Raw genomic sequence first — 24041 nt, forward strand, 5'->3', positions numbered from 1 at the left:
ACTGAAAATTTCAGAAACTTTTAGCCTTTTATGTTCAAACTGAGTCAGACAATGATGGAGAGACTCAAGAGGTGACAACATGTAGAAGCAACAGGACATTTCTGAATGGTTAGTTGATGAATTTATGAAGCTGATGTGTAGTTATCTTCTAGTCATTGATTAGCATATTCTGTCTTGATAATCTATAAATCGTGTTCAGGGGGGCGGGGTTTATGTAAATTCTAGGGTTGGTGATGTCACTAACCCGGGAGGAATGTGGTGTAGTCTCTACCAGCCGTTTGTTGTAGTCCTTAAAAAGCGATTTTCCTTTAAAGGAGACATATCATGCTTTTAAATTGTTCCTTTTTACATATAAATCATACATTTGTGGTCTATATAAAACGGAACTGCAATGTTTGGGTCTGAATTCCTCATTATTATAGCTCCACGGGCCCCTTTTTTACCCCTTTTCTGAGGTGCTTCTGAGATCAACTCGTTTTGGTGCGGTCTCTTTAAATAAAATTGAGACACTTCATACCCCGCCCCCTCTCCAGGATGCAGAGGTTCAACTCCACCCCGTTCGGCCATTTTTGTAGTCTGATAGCAGAGATGGGATTATCTTGCGGCACAGAAACTTTTTATTTACACGTTATTAACAAAATGTCAACAACGGAAGACTTGTCCATCCAGCCTTACATGTTCGAGCCAGAGTTGGAGCCGGCGCGAAATGAAAATGAAGACGACGAACCTGCAGAACAACATCTTCATATGGATGTATCGCAATGGTGTGTTACTGTATTTATACATGAAACTTTGGTCTTCCGACCTTTTATCACCGTGTCGATTTATTTTGATTAATATGTGCGAGGGAGAGAGAGCAAGACAGCGTCTTGTTTACACTTTCGCCGGGCTCCGAGAGAGAGTGCGAGCGCGCGCGAGAGACCGGGTCTCTCTCTCTCTCTCTCTGCTCGTTCTTTCAGTTAAACATGCGCCACAAGCGCGGCAGTTCATCTACATTAGACGGTGTAATGAAGCGTGTGGGTTACTACATCCAACAACCGATCATTTTAACTTACCCTCTCGTAACTTCTGCATCCTTTAGCTTGGACTACAAAATTGCAGCGAGAAATAATAATGGCGGATCGCTCGAAGTGTTGGGCTGGAAGTCAATGTCCTTATTTGGCAGTTCCGCTGCAAATACTGTGACGTGATAGTTCACGAAACGTCATAGATAACAGAAAAATCGGAACAGGTTGAAAAATAAGGCCAAAACAGAATATAAAGATATCAACGTAGCACCTGAAGAGAATAATTTCATCTTTTCTGTACTTCTAAACACTCCAAATATACAACAAATTGCATTTAAGGGCTAAAAAAGTGCATTTAGCATGATATGTCCCCTTTAAAAGCAAATATCTCCCTTTGCTTTGAACTTTGAGCGTTGTAACTTTGCAGATGTTGTTTATGCTCAAACAGCAACATTACACACTAACTAAAGTTAGAAAAGTGAAATCATAATCAACCACCCCTTTAAACACAGCCTTACTCTGCTGTATAAGCCGCGCTAGATGACAAAACAGCCACATAAAGTAGATGATCAGATCGCTTTTACAAGATGTACGTCCGTTTTTCAGTTTACAATTTAATTTAGGCCTTAGTGAATAATTACATACCACCACAGTGACACATGGTAACATTTCAGCACAGCACAGAAGACTAATCGTCATGTATGACCGCAGTATAATAGTCTAATCATAATGATGTATAACATCTTCACATACTCTAAATATGCATTAAAGACTTTTTGTAAAAGCTGTCATTCTAGTAACGACATCCAGATAATATCCAAACTGAAACGTGTTGAGCAGCAAAAAGCACTTTGCTTGAGGGCACAGTGGTGATGTCCAGTTTCTGGGTCTCTTCTTCTTGAGCTTGAACCTGAAACATTCATATTAGCAGCCTGGAAAGTTGACCATTAGGCTACGGCCATCATGCTAATATATATAATATGACCTACTATGCAATAGTTCAGAGAATGAGCCGAGTCTACGTAATCTATGACACAGTATTTGACCACTCGTTTTAAGAAACATCCACAGAGCATTTCTAGACTTTCTAAGCACTTAAACAGTGTAAAATAAATAAAAAATGAGCTCAATTGACAAAAGTCACATTTATAGCTTCTTTTAAACGTCTCAAAATACCACCGAATGCAAGAATAAGTATTCAATGCCAAGATCTGGAGCTATTTTAGTCAAGTACGCTTGCGTTACATTAAGACCTGGACAAAGTCACCGTCCCAATGTCATTATAAGTGACGCTTTTCTGCGGCAGTGGTTTGCTTAATGTGCCAAAGCCAACAGATCTGCTCTAATCGTCCTTATTAGCATTCAGTCTGGGAACCTCGAACATGCAAACAACGTGATTTCACGACCGGATTCAGATGTTCCACTCCTTTGTCAGCTGAAACCTCCAAAAAAGAAGTCGCTTTAAAACGACGGGTGTAAAATGGTTTAATGACACTGCTGGAATGATGGGAGCCGCCTTGAAAAAGTGACTGGTTGAATCAGAGTGATAGTGGAAATTGTCCATATAATTAATGGAGATGCCTGAGACAACATCATCTTGCGTGGTCCTTGTGTTTAATTTTTTTGCATTAAATGTCACTGGTGCGGCTTCCGAGAGCCAGATCCCCCAGCGTGGAGAAGAAGTCTTCCATCTCTTTCTCGAGGAGGCGATTGCGGTTTTCCGCGTCCTCACGGGCTCGCTCAGAGTTCCTCAGTTTGATCTCAAGCATTCGTTTTCTTTTTCTCTCCTGCTCCATCTCTTGCTCAAGTCTCTCCATCTGCGCACACAGGGCTGCACTTGAGTCTTCCAGCCTGTAGAGGGCAGAACACAGGCGTGAGTCAATACAACAGTTACTCATGCCAGGGGTTTTCAAACTGGGGTCAGGGGAAACTCAAGGGCTGCAATTTGAGAGAGAGAAAAAAATTACTTTAAAAAGTGTATTTTTTCATAGATCCTAGACTAGTCAAATTATTAGTTTTTTTTTTATCCTACTGACAAGACAAACAACAACACAATTGTATTTTCAAGGTTCGTACATCTAACACCAATAGTGCTTAAAGGATTAGTTCACTTTTAAAAAAACTTTTGCTGATAATTTACTCACCCCCATGTCATCCAAGATGTCCATGTCTTTCTTTCGTCAGTCGAAAAGAAATTAAGGTTTTTGATGAAAACATGCCAGGATTTTCCCCCATATAATGGACTCCAATGGGACCCAAACGGTTCAAGGTCCAGATGACAGTTTCAGTGCAGCTTCAAAGGGCTTTAAACGATACCAGACGATGAATAAGGGTCTTATCTAGCGAAACGATCGGTCATTTCAAAAATAAATAAAAAAGTGTAAGTTTTATAAGCACAAATGCTCGCCTTGCTCTGTTCTGTGATGCGCATTAGTGACGTCACGCAATACGCAATTACGTTGAAAAGGTCACGTTTGACGTGTTTACAAATGTGCGGAAGGAGGACCATATACACATACTCAAATGTATTTGTGTCAGTTTATCGTTTAAAATGCCCATTCCGCATTTTTCATTCTTTTTCAAGCGTGACCTTTTCAACGTAATTGCGTATTGCGTGACGTCACGAACGCGCATCACAGAACAGAGCAAGGCGAGCATTTGCGAGCATTCGAACATTCCCAAAAATCATGGAATGTTTTCATCAAAAACCTTAATTTCTTTTCGACTGAAGAAAGAAAGACATGGACATCTTGGATGACATGGGGGTGAGTAAATTATCAGCAAAAGTTTTTTAAAAAGTGAACTAATCCTTAAGTCAAATATGACCATACATGCATATACACACACACACACACACACATTTGAAAACCGCTGACTGATGCTCAGAACTATTTTATTTTTGTAATAATTATGATAAAATTCTAATTTATTTTCATTAATTAATTCAAATTGAATTTATCGAGTTAGAAAAGTATACAAAGGCCTCAAAGGTAAAGTGTATTTCTGTAATCCTTCACCAAAAATAAGTTAAAAAATACAGATTCTAGCAATACATTATTTTTTAGAGAAACACTATGTGGACAGAATTAATTCCTAAACAATGTTCTTATTATTACCAGAGGATGTCTGTGATTTTTTTAGAGGAACCGCGAATTATATTTATAATAGAATTATTTTCTAAAGTTTGGGTGGAAACAAATACTATCCCTTGGACCCTTGCAAAAGAGTCATATTATTTTGCGGTGCTTGACTTTTTTGTTAATAATTATGCCAAAAAGACGAGATATTTTCATTTGTTTTCCATATTCCTTATGAAAATTAACCATGGTTTTATTATAGTGAAAGTGTAAGCATGGTTTTTGGTGGATTGATTACCATTTGATTAACCACAGTTTTACTTCTACATTTAATCATTTAGCAGACGCTTTTATCCAAAGCGACTTACAAATGAGGAGAGCAATAGCAGCAATTAAACTAACAATAGGACAACCCTACCCAGTTTAGTCTAACACAGTATATGTAATTATTATTATTTTTAAATAGATATAGAGTAGAAGAGAAAAGAAAAGAAAGTGTTAGCATTAATGGATCAAGTGTTGCCTAAAAAGATGCGTCTTCAGCCGTTTCTTGAAAATACTAATACCATGGTTAAACTGGTTAGTGTAGCAAAACCATAGTTAATTTGTTGTTATTGTTAACTACAATAACCATGTTTTTGTTTTGTTTTATTTGTAGTAAAACCACGGTTCATTTCCATAAGGGATGTTTGAGAAACACAAATCTGACCTTCTCTTTTCCCTAATCTAGTCCCATCCCAACAGGGCGTGTATTTTCAAACAATTCGAGCCATCCTCATGGCGTTTAAGAAACGGCAACCTTACTTTTTAATTCTAGATTCGTAAGTCTGTTTCTGCTTCCTCAGCTCTTCTTTCAGCTCGGCCACGACGCTGACCAGAGATGAGGAGGTTTCTTCTGCGTCTTCGTCCACAACTCGGATGACCGGTGCCACGTTCCCACTATCGCTGCAAAACACAACGCTCGCGCGGTTCTCCTCAGTGCTGCCGATGTCCTCGTGTTCGCTGGGCTTCTCTTCCTCCTCGGCTCGTTCCTCCTGAGCGCTCGGCCCGTCGTCGGCCCCTAATGGCTCGCCTCCGGAGTCCGGGACCGAGATCTCACACGATGAGCTGGACCAAGGCGTGCTGTCCATGCTCAACACGCTGCCCAGACTTGAAGAAGATGTGACGTTATCATAGGTAGACAGTCTCTGAGAGGAGCCTGAATCTCGGGAGCGTTCTCCGGAGCGTTCTCCGGATGAGGTGCGTCGGTGTCCCCGGAGCGAGGAAAGCCCGTTCATGAGCCAGTTTCCGCTGGAGCCCGTGGTCACGTCCACCGCAGAGACTTTGGCGGACTGTGGCCGGGGAGAGGAGCCTTTAAAGGTGTACTTCCACCCTGGAAGAGTCTTAGCCTGCTTACTGGGGCTGACGGCCGTCTCTCCCTTTCCCTGAGGCACAGACTTCGAGGTGCAAACGGCATCCACAGATGAGGCACTGCTACTGGTCGGGTCATTCTTGGCTGTGGGTGGGCAGGTTTGGAGATCCTCCTCAGAGATCCAGTCAACCAGGTTGGACTGCTGATGTTGCTGGCTTTGGTCCTTCACCTCCATCTGGTTCTGTGATGTTTCAGAGTCTGTTTCAGTGTACAGGCGATCATGCTTGCTAATCAGTAACGTCATGAGATGCTGAACGAGGGAGGTGCCTGTAAAACACATATGCAAAGGTAATGCTGTATCCATCAGCCTCGTATAAGTCATATACCCTTGATGTACTTCCTACATTGGGATGTACATTTTAGTTAGAGATTTAAAGTGGTGAAAATCCAGGTTTTAATGTTGTTTATATGTCTATGTGGTGTTTTTAATATGCTTTAAGACAAACCATGTGTAAATTCATAAGTCGACAGCATTGCTGAGTATTTTCTGTTTAAAACTGCAGTGAACCAAAGACAGTCTCAAAACACAGTTTTAAATCGCTGGTGTTTCTGACGTCAAAAACTACCTTGAAACCAATCAGATCAACGAGTGGATCTCTGAGCTGCTGTGAGTGAGTGGAGGCGGGGCTCATTTGCATATTCATAGAACTGTGTATACTTAATGAGGCAAGGGTGTAAAGTTACATTTATTTATGCTATTTTAAGGCATGAAGAAATTGTTTTTCAAAGAAAAAACATTTAAATGTGTCATTTTGGTGATCAAAGATGAGTTTTAACGAGATCAAATTACAGATTAAAAAGAGATAAAATTACAAAATTACATTACTACAGGGGGTCGGGACTTTAAAGTAAATGTACAGTATTTCATTAACTTATAAAATGTTAATATACCAACCTATTGAAGTACTAATATCTGTTTTGTACCATTGTAATACACTGACAACCACCAAAAACAGGTGGTGATGAAGATACATGTTGAATCAAAGCTTATCACAAGTATCTTTTCCACAAGCTGAGGTCAACTCTAGTATATAAAATCTGCAGTGTCATTCACACAAATACTAAACACCATCCTGGTAACGCACACGACACTAAAGTAATGCAATAAACATTAATTTAACAAAATTAGACCTTAATGTACATAACTGGTAAGAAAAACTAAGAAGAAACAGTTATTTCAACGAAAATATATCAAATGTTAAGTGTCACGCAGGGAATTATGAGAATGTCAATTTACATTTTTTCACTGTAAATTATACAATGACTTGTTCTTTTTTACTTCCAAAACTGTAAATTTACCCAGTGTTTTACTGTAAAATTACATTAAATATAAGGTTAGCACTATAAAAAAAAGTTTCTGCCTTAAATTTTACAAGTACAATTAGCTTGTTTAAGTCATTTCAACTTAAATTACATTAAACTCACTTAGTGTACAAAAGTTTGTTGAATCTTGTATAACTTTTTATTTTGCTAAAAAGCAATGGAAAAACTTGTCATAACTTATTGATCATCTAATGTTTGACAGTGTATTACAGTTCTTCACCGTAGATAGTAATGAAACTTATTGTTAACCAGTTAACAGATTTTTACTGTACCATTTTTAGTCTTTACTGTTAAAATCACAATCATTCAGAACAGAGCATGAATGAAAAATCATATAAACAACATTTATTATTATACATTTATTATAAATACTACTTTTAATCCAAAAAGAAGCCTCCAAATTTGTAAACAAATAATTAGTATATTTAAATATGCAAATAATATTAATGACTGTATCTAAAATAAACAAAAGGAGCAATAAATAAATACCAATACAATTTTTTTTGTGTGTGTGTGTGAGCTATTTCTGGATATATATTTATATATTATGTTTATAAGTGGTACATGCTCAAATATTTAGTGGTGCATATTATAATTGCATTTATATCACAAATATACGCTACATTTTAGGCATAGCTGGTGCAACCATCCAACAGGTGTCCGGTTTTAAAGTGTGTCTTGTTTAACAAACTAATTGGTTTGAAATTCGACAAGAGCTTACCTTCCATTATAGCTACTGGATCCTCCATTTTAGGACGAAGGATATTTGGTCCAAACACGGTGGCCAAGTTCTGCACACCCATTTTGTTTTCATTTGAGTGAGACTGCACCTCATCCAGAAATCTATAAAAAATGGAGTTCACTTTGAGCACTGAACCATGAAAAGGACTAACAAGAATGTGTCTAAAATGATTATGTTGGACCTACTTGCATATATATTTCAGAAGGTTGTAATTGGCAGCTGGAAGCGTCATCACTAGCTTCCCTAATTCTTGTATTCCCTGTGGAAACATAAAATCACTGAAGCGACCACAGCATTCTATGGTTTGAAATCAAGTGAAAATATGATGTTTTTCCGCATTTCACGAAAATTAGGCTTTTTTTATGCCAAGTGTTTTAACTTTGATAATACAGTACCAGTCAAAAGTTTGGAAACATTACTATTTTTAATGTTTTTGAAAGAAGTCTCTTATGCTCATCAAGACATACAAAAAAAAAAAAAAAAAAAAAAAAACAGTAATATTATGAAATATTATTACAATTTAAAATAATAGTTCTCTTTTTTAACATACTTTAAAATGTAATTTATTTTTGTGATGCAAAGCTGAATTTTCATCAGCAAGTACTCCAGTCTTTGGTGTCTTATGATCCTTCAGAAATCATTCTATGATGATTTGATACTCAGTTATTATCAATGATGGAAACAGTTGTGCTGTTTAATATATTTTTTTGGAATACTTTTTTCAGGATTCATTGATGAGTAAAACGTTAACAGCATTTATTCATAAAAACAGCATTTATTCAAAATAAAAACATTTCTAACAATATAAATCGTTACCATCACCTTTTATCAATTTAACGCATCCTTGTTGAATTAAAGTACTAATTTCTTTAAAAAAAAATAGTTATTGTTCCCAAACTTTTGAACGGTAGTGTATATTGTTACAAAAGATTTCTATTCTAAATAAATACAGCTCTTTTTAACTTTTTATTCATCAAATAATCCTGAAAAAAGTATCTCAGGTTATAAAAAAAATAATATAGCTGCGAGCAGCGATTACGGGCCCAAGCCGGTGGCACCGCAACCCCGGTGCCTTTAGTTACCTAAAGGCACCGGGGTGGCAGTACCGCCGGCTTTGGCCCTTCATTGCTGCTTGCAGCTATATTTATATATATATATATAAAAGACCAAAAATATTGCTTGACTTACCTTATTCTGATTTTATGATACACTCAAAATATTCCACAACAAATCCTTTAAATTTAATGTAAAAATAAAAATGAAAGAAAGCAGTGTTGGGCTCACGTAACCCTCTCATTAGAATCAAAATGTTTCAACATTTGCGATGTATGTGGATGCTAAACTATTCTTTATTATAGGCTTTGTTCTTCACTCGTGTTCCAATATCGACGGAAAAAATCATCCTCTTCACATGCGCAAAAATGTGCTTGGAAAATTCATAGTGGAGCGGTGCTTACCGTGAATGTACGAATTGTACAACTGACTATTTAGAGCAGTGTAATCTTTATATGTTAGGTTGACCATTTTATTATTATATTTTATTAAGTCTATAATGAACAGGCTGCAATGTCAAGATTGCAATGCTGGAGTGTGTGTGTGTGTGTGTGTGTGTGTGTGTGTGTGTTCATGTTTTTCTGTCCCGGTGGGGACTTTAACCTGAATGCACACAGACTCATGGGGACTCGTGTCACAGTGGGGACCTAAATAGAGGTCCCCATGGGTAAACAAGCTTCATACAGAATGAGTTTTTTTGGAAATGTATAAATGCAGAAAGTTTTCTGTGATGGGTAGGTTTAGAGGTAGGGTTAGTGTAAGGAGATAAAATATACAGTTTGTACAGTATAAAAATCATTAAATCTATGGAGAGTCCCCACAAAGATAGTAAACCGTGTGTGTGTGGGTGGGTGTGTGTGTGTGGCGTTGGTGCGATTGAACAGTGGACACATAAAAACATACTCCGTCATTATACAGGACGACATTCAAACTGCAAAGTGTTAACTTGTATTTGTGTACAGTCGCAATAAAACACAACATTCTGCTTTTGTAAAATAATTTCAAGCAATCCACCCCCCGAAAGGCGCTAATTTTAAAATGAAACTAAAATGCTTATGGCTGCACGGGCATTCATAACGGTGCGCATCCACGGCGAGGAACGAGCAGAACAGAGTGAACGTTTTTCAGTTAATTCCTACTTCCATAGGAATTCATTTGAAACGCTCGCTCAACCACTATCAATGTCAGTGCGGACGAACATATTTTACTTTCGTTTTTAAGTTGGCGATTCAAAAGCCCCCAGTGGTGTCACACGTCGATTAACCGGTGGTAAAATATTCTCACCGTCACATACCTAGTATATTTTTATGTAGATACAATAAGCCTTCCTGATTTTGAACACAAGAGGGCAGTATAGCCCTATGTATGACTTGACTTTTATGGGACTAAATAGTACAATTACTATTTTTAAACTTGAAAAAAAAAAAGAATAAAATGGGTTTAGTTGTGATATTTTTATACTTTTATATAGAAATAAATGGTGTTTAATTACATTTTTAGAAGATGAGGCTTTAAGGGTTACTTTACTTTAGTCCCTCACTATAGCAAAACCGTTTGAGATGTTTAATATCCGTTCACAATTTAGCATCTTTAATGTATCTTTATCATTTTGAAAAAGTTTTGTGTAAATAAAATAAACCAGTTAGGAAGAGTAGCTAAAAACTCAATGTCTGAAATATCCAAAAAATCCACATTCAAACCAAAATATCTGACTTCCTTTTGCTCTGAGCTAATAACTGTAAATTAGAAAGTTGTCTGACTCGATGAGCCCAATATATATACTGATTTTTGGAACTGTTGGTAAAACTAACCCCCCCACTTTTGTCAAAAGCATGTTGAAAGTGACACACTTCCTGCTGCCAGTTGGTGGCGCTATAACTTTGGCTCACAATAGTTACATCCATCTGATCGGCCTCTTACCACGAACACACTGGTGAAGTTTCATGAAGATCAGTTAATGTATGCAGAAGTTATACCACTTCGTGTTTCTCTTTTCTCGCCATAATTTCGTTTCCTCGCCACGGCCAAACCGTTCGAGATATCAAAAATCCGTCCGCAATTTAGAATCCTCAATGTCTTGACTTCATGCAAACCGAGTTTGGTGGGGATTGGATGAATTCTCTAGGAGGAGTACTTCGCATTCCACAGCAAGCGTTTTCCAAACAACCCATAATAGCCGACTTCCTGTTGGGCTGGCGTAAAACTTGACCGGGGAAAGTTGTTCGGCCCGATGAGATCTATATGTGTACCGAGTTTCATATTAATTCATGCAAGCGTGTTTGATCTATGGACCAAGTTTTGGGACCCCTTTCAAGGGGGCGCTGTTGAGCCCCCCTGCCACGCCCGGGTACCAGCTTCAGCCCGTCCCTGATGGCAGGGGGTTCTGACTTGTGTGCAAAGTTTCAAGAGTTTTTGAGCATGTTAAGGACCCCAAAATCCCCTGAAACCTTGATTAACAATATAAAAGCAATAGTCAAATCCCCCCTCCCCTCACACACACAGAGACACAGAGAGAGGGAGAGAAAATTCTTCAGAAAATCCACATTCAAACCAAAATATCTCTCTTCCTGTTGGTCGGAGATAGATCATGTAAATTAGAAAGTTGTCCGTCTTGATGAGAACAATACACATACCAAGTTTTGTTGCTGTTGATAAAACTAACCCCCCCACTTATGACTAAAGGTGGCGCTACTGAGCCCCTCACCACGCCCGTTTCTGAAACTTTGCACATGTCTACTGGATAATAAATGTGATGTGTCTGTCGAGTTTCATGCAATTTCAAGTATGTTAAGAGTCTCAAAAGCATAAAAAAAGAATATTAAAGTTTGATGCGTTGCCACGGCAACAGTATCTAAGATATCAATAATCCTTTCACAGGTTTACATCTGCCGTGTGTCTACATTGTACACATAAAGTTTGAAGCAAATCTGGTAAAAATAAGACAGTGATTTCAAAGCATTTTAATAGTGATGTACTTCCTGCTGCCTGTTGGTGGCGCTATAACTTTGACTCACAATAGTCACATCCATCTGATCGGCCTCTTACCACGAACACACTGCTGAAGTTTCATCAAGATCAGTTAATGTGTGCAGAAGTTATAACACTTCGTGTTTCTCTTTTCTCGCCATAAATTCGTTTCCTTGCCACGGCCAAACCGTTTGAGATATCAAAAATCCGTCTGCAATTTAGCATCCTCAATGTCTTGACTTCATGCACACCGAGTTTGGTGGCGATTTAATTAATTCTCTAGGAGAAGTGTTTCAAATTCCACAGCAAGCGTTCTCCAAACAACCCATAATTGCCGACTTCCTGTTGGGCTGGCGTAAAATTTAGAGCACGAAAGTTGTTCGGCCCGATGAGATCTATATGTGTACCGAGTTTCATATCATTACATGCAAGTGTGTTTGATTTATGGACAAGTGTTCGGATCCCGTTCCAGGGGGCGCTGTTGAGCCCCCCTGCCACGCCCGGGTACCAGCTTCAGCCCGGCCCTGATGGCCGCAGGTTCTGACCTGTGTGCAAAGTTTCAAGAGTTTTCGAGCACGTTAAAGGCCCCAAAAGCCCCTGAAACATTGAAAAACAGGAATTTTAAAGAAATCTCACTCAAAAGACAAATCCCCCCACCCCTCACACACACAGAGACGTAGAGGCAGAGAGAGAGAGGGAGAGAATTCTCCAAAAAATCACATTCAAACCAAAATATCTCTCTTCCTGTTGGTCACAGCTTATGACTATAAATTAGAAAGTTGTCCGGCTTGATGAGAACAATACACATAACGATTTTTGTGACTCTACTTAAAACTAAGCCCCCATTTTTGACTAAAGGTGGCGCTACTGAGCCCCTCACCACGCCCGTTTCTGAAACTTTGCACATGTCTACTGGATAATAAATGTGATGTGTCTGTCGAATTTCATCGAATTTCAAGTATGTTAGGAGTCTCAAAAGCATCTGAAAAGAATATTAAAGTTTGATGCGTTGCCACAGCAACAGTATCTAAGATATCAATAATCCTTTCACAGGTCTACATCTGCCGTGTGTCTACATTGTACACATAAAGTTTGAAGCAAATCGGGTAAAAATAAGACAGTGATTTCAAAGCATTTTGAAGGTGATGTACTTCCTGCTGCCTGTTGGTGGCGCTATAACTTTGACTCACAATAGTCACATCCATGTGATCGGCCTCTTACAACGAACACACTGCTGAAGTTTCATCAAGATCAGTTAATGTATGCAGAAGTTATAACACACTTCCTGTTTCATTTTTTCGCCATAAATTTGTTTCCTCGCCACAGCCAAACCGTTTGAGATATCAAAAATCCCCTGGCAATTTTTCATCCTCAATGTCTTGACTTCATGCACACCGAGTTTGGTTGTGATTGGACAAATATTCTAGGAGGAGTATTTCAAATTCCAGAGCATACGTTTTTCAAACAACCCATAATAGTCGACTTCCTGTTGGGCTGACGTAAAACTTAGAGCACGAAAGTTGTTCGGCCCGATAAGATCTATATGTGTACCGAGTTTCATATTATTACATGCAAGCGTGTTTGATTTATGGACCAAGTTTTCGGACCCCGTTCCAGGGGGCGCTGTCGAGCCTCCCTGCCACTCCCGGGTACCAGCTTCAGCCCGGCCCTGATGGCCGCGGGTTCTGACCTGTGTGCAAAGTTTCAAGAGTTTTCGAGCATGTTAAGGGTCTCAAAAGTGCCCGAGAAGTAGAAAAAAATAATAATAATAATAATAACAAATAATCCTACCGAAAACAATAGGGCCTTCGCCCTTTCAGGGCTTGGGCCCTAATTAAGCAGCACAACTGTTTCCAACATTGATCATAAATCATCATATTAGAATGATTTCTGAAGGATCATAAGACACCAAAGACTGGAGTACTTGCTGATGAAAATTCAGCTTTGCATCACAAAAATAAATTACATTTTAAAGTATATTAAAAAAGAGTGTTTTTTAACTGCAGTCTTGATGAGCATAAGAGACTTCTTTCAAAAACATTAAATAGTAATGTTTCCAAACTTTTGACTGGTACTGTATGTATAATGTAATTAAATTTTGACTTCCGCTTCATGCATCTTCTGAATCTGTGCATCACATCATGTCAGCTGGGAAATATGTGGGAGGAACATTGGCTAGCAAACCGCATACTGACTGTAACAGCTTTCTGTTTTATGAGCACACAAACATACTTTTTGACAAAACTGCAGAAATAATTGGCACCAATACCAGCAAACAGCTCAATACAAAACAAATTATATAAGCAACTACAGGTCAGAGCAGCCATTATGCATTCATATGGTAAGTTTGTTCCCAACATAGCAATTTTTGTTGGTACTGTTAACATTTTCTTAATATTATATATTTGGTTCAAGGGGTTAGTTTGACAAAGTTTGCAACCCTTAACAATATTTTATAAAAATAAAAATAAAATTCTCCATCAGCAACAATCACAAAAACAACTGTGTTTAAACTAAACACTTCTTTCCACTAACAATTTGTGGAAAATGTACTCTAGTTAAAAGCCCTATTTGGACTGGATTAGTTTAACATGGAGAGGTGGGGTAAAGTAATAATTACCAGAGCTTCTCTGTGATTTTAGTCCCGTCCGAATGTGCATCTCAGTGATCATTACGAACAATGTCAGTAAAGATTACGGCGACTTTTACCTTCTGGAAAAAGGTCTGGAAAAATGGCCTCAGGTAATACTAATCCTGTGCGAATAGACCCGCTGTAAATATGTACGTAAATATTTTGTCATTTCGTGTTTAAAAGTAGTTTTCCGCAGTTTTTCAAGTATGGAGATGCTTGAAAAAGCATCAGTTGCGTTCTAGACGCTGGGACGAGTCTGTGGCAAAACTCAAGTGTTTTACAAACACCATTCAGATCAGAAAGAAGATCGACAGCACTTGTTAGAGGCACGAAACATCTTTTAGCGTTAGGTAAGTGCCTATTACCAACACAATCCAATCTGAAGTTAATTAATACATCGTTCGACCGGACATAACTGTTTTATATATATATATAAATATATTGTGCACGTGATATCAGGATGCAACGTAATGCACACATGACGACAGGAGAGTGACAGCGATGCGCAAATCGACTTAACGTTACCCCTCTCACTTCTGCTAGTTTACTGAGATATCTTATCCCGTGCAAATTGGCCATTAATATTACAGACATCCTGTGGTAAAATTACATTACTCCATCTACCCTTGTAAAGTTAATCCCGTCCGAATAGGGCTTTTAAAGGCACACTTGGATCATGTAGGTGTTTTCAAATACATCTAAATGTTGTTCCTTTAAGTTTACTTCTCTACATTTCATACATATTGTTCATTCACTAACCTCTTCCTCATCTTTGGCCAGGAGCTGAGCACAAGTGAGGAAATCCTCATACTTGCAGAAGGGAACGACTGGCTCGGGCAGCTCCCTGAGATACAGCTTCAGCAGGGAAGCCACAGTGTGGACATCAGTGTTACTATAGAGGACAATTATAGGGTTAGTACCGACAGTTGGAGAGGGTTAAGTGGTTCCATGTCTTTGCTTGGTGTAGCTGGTGGTACCTGTCAAACTGAGGTTTATCTCCACAGTCAAAGGCCTCCTGAAGGTCCTTGACGAGGTTGGCTTGTCCTGGCATCCGGAACAGTCCTTCTTCATCAAGCCCCTGTTCCCTAATGAAATCCACACACTGCTCAACCAAGAGAGGGGCGAGACGAGGGCCAAACTTCCTTTCATACTGTACGGTGTCCTCCAAACGCTGCCCAAATATGCCTGTAGAGATGAATCAAACGACAGATTCTTATACTGTACATGAGCAGTCAATACAGACCATGGCATTTACTCTACTCTAGGTTCTTTAGATTAGTAAAATGTTCTTCACACTAAAAAAAAAAATGTAAGAACGGTTCACTGAAAGGTTCTTTGGAGAAACAAATGTTTCTTCAATGCACAATCCTTTTCCATTGCACAAAAGTTTTGGAAAAAGTTTTTATTTTTATTTGTATATACTACTGTTTTCACTGAAAGGTTCTTTGGTACGGAGCTCCTAAAGGGACATGGTAAAGAAAAAATGTATAAAATGGGAGGAAAAATTATTTGGCAATGCTTTTGCGTTCCCCAAAAAAACTTTGTGTTCGCTCGCAAAACTTTTGAGTAAAAGCAAAGTTTTCTGGGGGGAACGAGAGAACGCAAAAACATTGCCAAATAATTTTTCCTCCCATCTTATATATTTTCTTTTTCACCAATCACCATGTCCGTACTTTGGGGAACCCAACATAACTAGCCTATTCTATGGTATCACTGCACAAAACCTTTAGAAAACTTTATTTTTAAGCATGTAATGTAAGGTAATCATAATTGTACATATCAGAAAAAAACATTTACCTATTGGCCAGGATGGATTTTTCAATAGCAGACTCCGATATTGACAACTAAAGAGCTAATTGACATAGGCTACACTATATGTTAGTGTAGCATAATAGGCAAGCTAAATGCAACCATATTTTCACAAAATATTTGCTTGAAATCCACTACAAATATGTATTATATATTTTATTATATATTTAATTATAGTACCAAAACATTACAGTACTTGTACATGCAGTCAGACAGGTAGTAAAAATCAGTCTGTGGTTAACTTACTGATCACGTGACTTTGTTCGTGCCGTTTCACTCTTACACCTGCAGTTTTTTGACTGACAGCTTTACTCCAAACGACAGGACAGCAGCGAGAAGATTCGCAATTACAGTGGCCATCGAAGTATTTCGAAGAACGCGAAGTACAAAGAAACACTCGTTTTTCAGGTAACGTTATATATTCTCTTTCCATCGATGTCCTGTCAGCGCATCCTGTGCATCCGGGTTCTCTGAGGGACCGTTAATCCTCTTGTCTTGTTTGAACCAGAAAGATGCGCGAACTATTGATGCGTTTCAACCGCACCAACGACAAGAAGACCACACAGAAAGAATGTTTTGATGTGGATAGGCTATAGTTCTTAAATTTGTCTTAAATCCAAGCTAAATAAAAAATCACGGTCTTTAAAAAGTCAGTTAATCTTGGCGTCAGTTTGGTTGACGCGAGACACTTAGAAACGTTCCCGCCTGTTTCGAGACCACGGTAAGAAAATTACTCTTTCGTGTTATTGTATGTCAAAAGATAACATCAACATATTGTACAAGCTTTTTCTGTTCAAGTTGCTGGAGACACGTTGCCACATTGTCTCTAACTGAGAGCAGATATCTTGGACTTGCTTACATTAGGTTACTTTGAACTTTCTATTAATAGCAGGGCCTTTGTAATTGAATCTCTGGATAGTGAGGGATCCTACTCTGCTCAGGGATATTTTTGTGAGCATGTCCTGGTCATAGCCTATCATGTGAACATACAAGAAATATCCAATGGCATAGATATGTATTCACTTGTTTTCCAACTAGCTATAAAGTAACGTTATATGTTATTTAGTGTGTGGCTTATATTGGTAGCTGTGGTTGTGGTCCACCTGGTATTTACCTCCTCCAAATGGAGCCCATATGACCCGTCTGATGGCCTTCACCCAGTCGTCCATGTCACTCTGGGAGTTGGCCATGAGCAGAAAAGACTCATGGCTCATCGCAGCCTTGTCTTTCTCACCAGCTGAGACAGAAATCAAGAGAGGCAATCTGTGAGATGATGGGATTACCTGTTTTACCTCCTTTACAGGTAAAATTTTAGGGTCCATTTGAAACATCCAAACATCCAAAATCGAGTCCATTGGAGACATCCAATGGAATTCTTATAGGCACGCAGAATAAACACCACAGACACAGTGTAAGAGTAAAACTATATGCAAAATAAGATACACCAGTGTTTTGCCAGTGTAGAAGTTTATTCTATGTATCATCTTTTTACTACTCTAATTAATTTTATAACTATCATTTATCTCTTTTAATTCCTTTTATAACTGTTTTAATTCCCCTTGCTTTTATTTTTTGCTTATTTTCTATGCAAAGCACTTTGAATTGCCATAGTGTGATATTTTAATTGCTTTCTATGTAAAGCATTTTGAATAACTTTTAATTGTCCTTGCTTTTATTTTGTGATTATTTTTATTCCTTTCTAAAAGCACTTTGAATTGCCATAGTGTATGAAATGTGCTATATAAATAAACTTGCCTTACCTTGTTTTTCACCTCTACATCACTGTTTATTACTCAAAGATTCATATCTCCCTACATATGTCTTGCTTGAGTAGATTCTAGCAAATTTATTAATTAGTGTTCATGTAAAATAAATTCAGCATAAGACATTTTTATTTACTGCAAAACTAAATAGTCTTTAACATGGCTGTTATAGCTTGCAACCAAGATTATTTGCCCAAGAAAAAATAGAAATGTGAATTTCTATGAGCAACATTCATTAGATAGTGCTGAAATTATGGAAGTGTTTTAGGCGCTGTAAGTGGTTATGATTTTATTTTCTCCATTTTCAGTCACTTTTTTGCAAGTTTTTTTTTTTATTTTTATAGGGTAATACATTTTATGTATCTCTAATTAGTAAATGTAATGTAGCAATAATATATATTTCAGTAAAACTTTTAAGGCTTTAGCATCAAACTGTGGTTCAATCCATCTGGCCATCATTGGCATGAGCAGTTGAACACTTCATAAATCATAATAACTTAAAGCAGACCTAGAAAGAAAGAGCCAAAGCAATACAGATGCTTTGCAACAGTAAAGGATAAAAAGTAGAACAACCTCCATAATGACATCAGTTTATAGCTTAACAATGATAAAGCTAAAATTATTTTTCTGTTCAGCCAGACAAAACGACTGAAGTAATAACTCAAGAGACGATAAGTGTTCACAGCAGACTCGACTGAACTGCTAAACAAAGTACTGATGCAATTAAGATAAATAAGACAATCAGACCCAGCGAGACCTCTGAGGCTAACGCTCTCACACAGAGTGGAAGGAATAATGAGAAGCCCTCATTTCTCACCATGGTGTGGCATTTTGTTTCGCATTCATGTCTCTTTAGGAAGTGTCAGAATGACTGCTGATATTCTGGGAGGGAAAAGAAAAACAGGCTTGTGGCGAAAGTATGCAACAGGTATCTGATTAAGTGAATCCTGGGGAATTTATTTAAGTTGGGTCCATCCTCAACCATTGCACTTTGGTGACTATCACCATTTTTTATTATTTTTATTATTGGTATCTGATTGATAATGGAAGGGTTTATTTTTCCTAATTCAAACAGTAAACATTTTCTATACACACTTGTCATACTGATATAGGCTATTCACGTGATTCATTAAAATACGTGTTTTGTTTGGGGTGGTTAGGCTATATGATCTGAAGAGAACTTACTATCTTCTTTTCATCTTACCTCGTATGATGCCTAATAACAGTGTTTATAAGCGCTGCTCTTCTTTGTGTACAGGGGTAACCACTGTATTTTTTTTTCCATAAGCACCACCTATTGTCAGAGTGAATGTGCATTTTCATTCAGCCTGTCTGCCAATTTTGTTCAGACCATTTATGTATTGTACATAATCATTTATTAGATTGAAAATGTGAGGTTTATCATTTTACAAAACTTTTTGTTTTTCTCAAAACTTCTCTTATTTGAACTACAAAGTTGTTTAAATCATATTTTTTACAGTCAGTTTTTACAGTTTAGGATGTTACCATATACATTGGTGTTGGTTTAAATGTTCATTGCAACCTAAAGAACATGTAGTTCAGTTATAATATCAGAATTTTCTTATTATAACTGCTGATTAGAAGAAACTTGTCACCTTTTTTGCTGTCTGGAGTTGCAGTTATGTGAATATTTAGATACAAAATGGACTAAAAAGGTAGGCCTATTTATCTTCTAATCATGTAAAACGGTTCCGATGACTGATTTTATTTCAGTATTTTTTTATGTATCGTAAACACTTGAAAATGGAATTCACAAGGGGTTTAGATTTACAATTTCGGACAGCATTTTTATTATCGGCCATATTAAAAATACCCCCAAATTTTTATATATATATATATATATATATATATATATATGTATGTATGTATGTATGTATGTATATTATGGCATCCCTACTGCAACTGTTCAGTAAGAAAATAACACATAATCAGAGCCAGCATGTCTAGCTCTTTGTATATGTTTGTATTGACCCATACTCTAACAATGCTATAACAGTATTATAAAGAAAATGGTAGAAAATCGTCGTCACTTCGATCTCTAAGTGCACGAATAAATGCATTACCTTGGGGTAGTGGTGGTTTGAGCCTCCGTGGCTTACAGCAGCCCTGTCCCATGATGCACTTGAGGGATTGAGCTTGTATAGAAGACTAATGTTGTGCCATGTCTCTTACTCCAACAGACTGGCATTGAGCCCCAACACGGCACATGCAGTTCTCACACCACACTGAATTCATGCTGAAGAAGTGTTTGCTTCAAACCATCAAATCTTCAATAAAACACATCTCAAACATGTCCCAGAGTTGATATAAAAAAACTGGAACACGCTAGTCCATACAGTACGCCCTTAAAACACAACAGCCAGTGAGTAGAAAGTACTTTCGTCGTCTCAGTTCAGCTCAAGCAGCAGCACTTCACTTCTGTTTCTCTCATTCCCACTGACTTCTCACGGTAGACTGACAGAAGGAGACGGCCTGCTCTGTTAGTCCTTTCTAAACACCTCACTGCACTTACGCAAACACACAGCACACCAGATGCATCAGTCTCAGAGGACCTGATACTTGGGGAAATCCTCACGAGCAGATAACTAACTAAATATCAAAACTTTGTTGAGGCAAGAGGAAGCAAGCATGGGTTAGAAGACCAGACTATGCTTTTGCATTCTGAATGCCACGCAAACACAGAAGCATGCAAAATAATTCCAGGCTTTTCCCATTGGTTTAGATCCCATTTTTTGTAGCACTTGTCATTTATCTCCCTGCAATGAATGGTGCAATTGTTGGATGTTTGTTGGATGTTTAAAAAACCCAAAACATGAGATTGCTTCAGTATTTCAGCGCAGTATGATAAAGATGTTTCCAAATCTTAGTTTTTTTAGCTGTAAATCACGTCTTTCCATTTCTACATTGTTTTCGGATCTTCAGTCACAACACAATCATTTCTATTTGTCACGATATTGTTCATTTTGCATGGAAAAGGGACTTTGTCAATAAGTTTGTTTGACTCAAAAGATCTGAATGAAGCATGCTGGTCATGTGGTCAAGAGCTCTTCTCTCGGGAGGAGATGGTGTGTTGACTGATCTGGCATGAGAAAGTGGTGTCGGGGGCTGGGTAACTGCTGTGTGTTTGGCTATTTTATTTATTTTATTTGGTGCATTACTTTAGCTAACGCAGAATTCAGTTATCTAAATGTTTATGATGCACTTTAGGGGTGAACTTTAATCATTAATTCTTAAATGATTATGGATGATTCTACAAAGATTCATAATCATACTTTAAATAAATAATAATTATTAGTATTATTGAAAAGCAGTAACACTTAAAACCTAAAACCTTTTTAGGTTACACTTTATTCAATGTCTACAGTGGACCATTATACTAGCTATAAGTACTGCAGCTACATGTCAACTAGCAGTCATTATTACAGTCACTATTAGTAAACTGTTAGGGATTAGGTTAGTAGAATACATTGATCTGTACTTCCAAAGTAACATAGTCAGTATTAAAATGTCTGTTGATGGACCATGATTAAAATAGTGTTAGCAGATATTAAGCAGACAGATTAATACTGTATTTCGAGTTAGTTGACATGTAGTTGCAAAGGTACTTGTAGTTAATAGAATGTCTAAAGTGGACCATTAAAAACCTTTATGTATAATGGATTATAAATACACTCATAATGTACACTGTAATGCATATATTTTCAAAAATATTTGTAACCAAAGTTAAAATGCATTATAATATTTGCAGATTCCTTGTCACATCTGAAACTGGTTGTTTGTCGTGTTGTAACGCATTATGCCTATACTTTCTAAAGATGTAGCATTTAATAGATCAAGGCAAGGCATAATTAATGTATTAAAATCATATCATATCATGTACAGAATCATATCATATTATTTAGTTTATGTGACTAAATATTCCCAACCCTAATGCACATTGCTCTTGATAAAAATACACCATAATACATGTTAACGAACAAGAGTTAAATTATTTTTAACCAGTTCTGCACAGTTAGATTTGTATTTTATTATTATTTTTTGGTCATATTGCTGTCTCTGACTTGAACAACCCAGGGCTGCATTTTCAGGGATATAAGAAATTCAATATTTCCCTTTTTAATATGATTATCATGTGCAAGAGAGAGAGAGAGAGAGAGAAAGGGGGATACACATCAGGCATGATCTTAAGGATTTAGAGAGAATTTATATCTTGTAAACACTGGAGGTTTGCTGCAGTTAACTGAGTGATAGGCATGTAGTTTACAGCACAGCTGTAATTAATTATTCTGTTTTCTTTGCTATATTGTTTAAAAAAAACTGCATGTCCCAACTGCATGTTTTCAAGAGCTCTGATGGGTGTCACACTGATGTGTTGTTTACTTGTCATAAATAAAACAAACAGACATTCAGCATCAGTAAATCAGGCTGACCCCAAATGACCCCTCTGCAATCAGAATATTCTGGATTCCCGTTTGATTTCCTGTCACTCAGAAACCATATAGACTGTGACATGCTGGTTTCGGTATAGGACAGCGATGATTTGAAGAGCTTCTCACCTGGCATAATCTCAAAAAGGTGTCGGCCGGGTTCTTCTGGGTTGGCTGTCAGCTCATTCACTTGGCTGCCCTTCAGTGAGATGCAGCCCTGCACAGAGACATACAAATGCATCACTTAACCTACATTGACTTAAAAATCAGTCAAACGTAATTACCATGCGCTCTTGAATGTAATTCTTTAATAAGCATCAAGTATTCATCTGGAAATGTGTAACCAGGGTACACATTTTCTGAGTGCCTCCTTCAATTAGATGAACTATAAACTGAATGAATTCCAGAGATTATTCACCAGGGCAACTAATTGCATGTAGATTTGGGGTCAGAATCTCCCCGGTGCTTTTAGCTATAGGCAGCTAAATCTATTTGGCAATATTCATGACATTTTCCTTTTATTGGACGCTATAATAAGCCCCTTTCACACAGCGCGTTGATCCCGGGAAATTGCCGTAAAATTGCTATAGTGCCTTCTGTGTGATTGCAGGATTGATGCCGGGATGGGGACCTAGTAACATTGCCGGGATCAGTCCCGTAATGCACCCTGTGTGAACAAAAGCCAGGACCAATGCCGTAAGGGGTATTTTGCTGCTCTTAGAAAAAAGTTTGTGTTCGTCATCAACAAAGAAAGAACGAAAAAATGTGTGCAAACTAGAAAGAACCCGAGACCAGGAGCTCCTTACTATCCGCGCTGAAGCTGAGAGCGTTCGTCAGCTTTGTGGAATGGTACGCGATGTTGTACGCGATATTGTACGAACGAATCCGGAAAAAAATGCTGGAGCGTGGTTTCTCTAGATCGAGAGTGCAGATCATTAGTAAACTTAAGGCCATGTCCACACTAATACGTTTTCGTTTGAAAACGTATATTTTTCTCTCCGGTTTGGCCTTCCGTCCACACTGAGACGGCGTTTTAAGTCAACGAAAACGTAGCTTTTGGAAAACGCTCTCCAAAGCGGATAATTTTGAAAAGGCCGTCATCGCGCCGTAGTGTGGACCAAGATGGTGAATGACATTGTACAGCAGTTGTTTTGGATGCTCTCCGTTTTGACAGCCTTGTTAAAGATTAATGTTTAATCTTAACATTAATCATAACAGTTTGTACATACTGCAGATTGCGTTTCTACAAAGGAGACGGAATGTTTACTAGCAGTTGTTGTTTAGAGGCGGAACTTGAAGACAGTTGCTTTTCAGAGCCGGAAAGTAAATAAACGCCTAGCGGAAATGACGCAGGTCAAAGCATCTTAGGATTTACTCCTGCGGAGCACGGGGATGTAAGCGTTTTCAGACGTTTCAGTGTGGATGCGCAACTTTTGGAAAACGATTGAAAATGATCGTATGGATGCGGAGCATTTTTAGACGAAAACTCAGTTTTCAAATTTATCTGGATTAGTGTAGATGTAGCCTAAGACGCTGCGTAAAAAAAATCCACCAAGTGCACGACTACAATGGAAAGAGCGGTAGCGGAAGATTAGACTGGCCTTTCTACAACACATCCTGACGTCACGTGTCTTTACGGGATTTTTACGGGATGTGTGTGAACACACTCACTGATTCCGGAAAATCACTGGCAGTGTGAATGAACCAAAATCAAACGATCCGGGGACAAATCCCGGGGCACATTATCCGTGTATTTTCCGGAATCTCTGTGTAAAAGGGGTTTAAGATGTTTTGACTGTGGCGAATTAA

General features: G+C 38.0%; 1 protein-coding gene across 5 annotated transcripts in view; it reads right to left on the reverse strand.

Annotated features, from left to right (window-relative positions):
- Window positions 1–24041, reverse strand: part of arhgap22b (Rho GTPase activating protein 22b) — a 60248-nt gene that overhangs the window by 19181 nt on the left and 17026 nt on the right. Inside the window, exons 3-10 of one of the 5 annotated variants that reach the window (XM_081393457.1) lie at window positions 22362–22449; window positions 17136–17258; window positions 15190–15397; window positions 14972–15104; window positions 7746–7819; window positions 7540–7661; window positions 4889–5762; window positions 1402–2858 (exon numbers count right to left, since the gene is read on the reverse strand). In XM_081393457.1, coding sequence (XP_081249583.1) covers window positions 2636–2858; window positions 4889–5762; window positions 7540–7661; window positions 7746–7819; window positions 14972–15104; window positions 15190–15397; window positions 17136–17258; window positions 22362–22449 — 1845 coding nt within the window. In that variant the 3' untranslated portion in view covers window positions 1402–2635. Of the gene's footprint in view, window positions 1–1401; window positions 2859–4888; window positions 5763–7539; window positions 7662–7745; window positions 7820–14971; window positions 15105–15189; window positions 15398–16267; window positions 16886–17135; window positions 17259–18601; window positions 18722–19868; window positions 20065–22361; window positions 22450–24041 lie in introns of those variants that run through there. The other 4 variants (XM_081393459.1, XM_081393460.1, XM_081393458.1 and 1 more) reach the window with 4 other exon arrangements.

The sequence above is a fragment of the Scardinius erythrophthalmus genome (assembly GCF_964197995.2).
Source record: "Scardinius erythrophthalmus genome assembly, chromosome: 18".
Taxonomy (NCBI): domain Eukaryota; kingdom Metazoa; phylum Chordata; class Actinopteri; order Cypriniformes; family Leuciscidae; genus Scardinius; species Scardinius erythrophthalmus.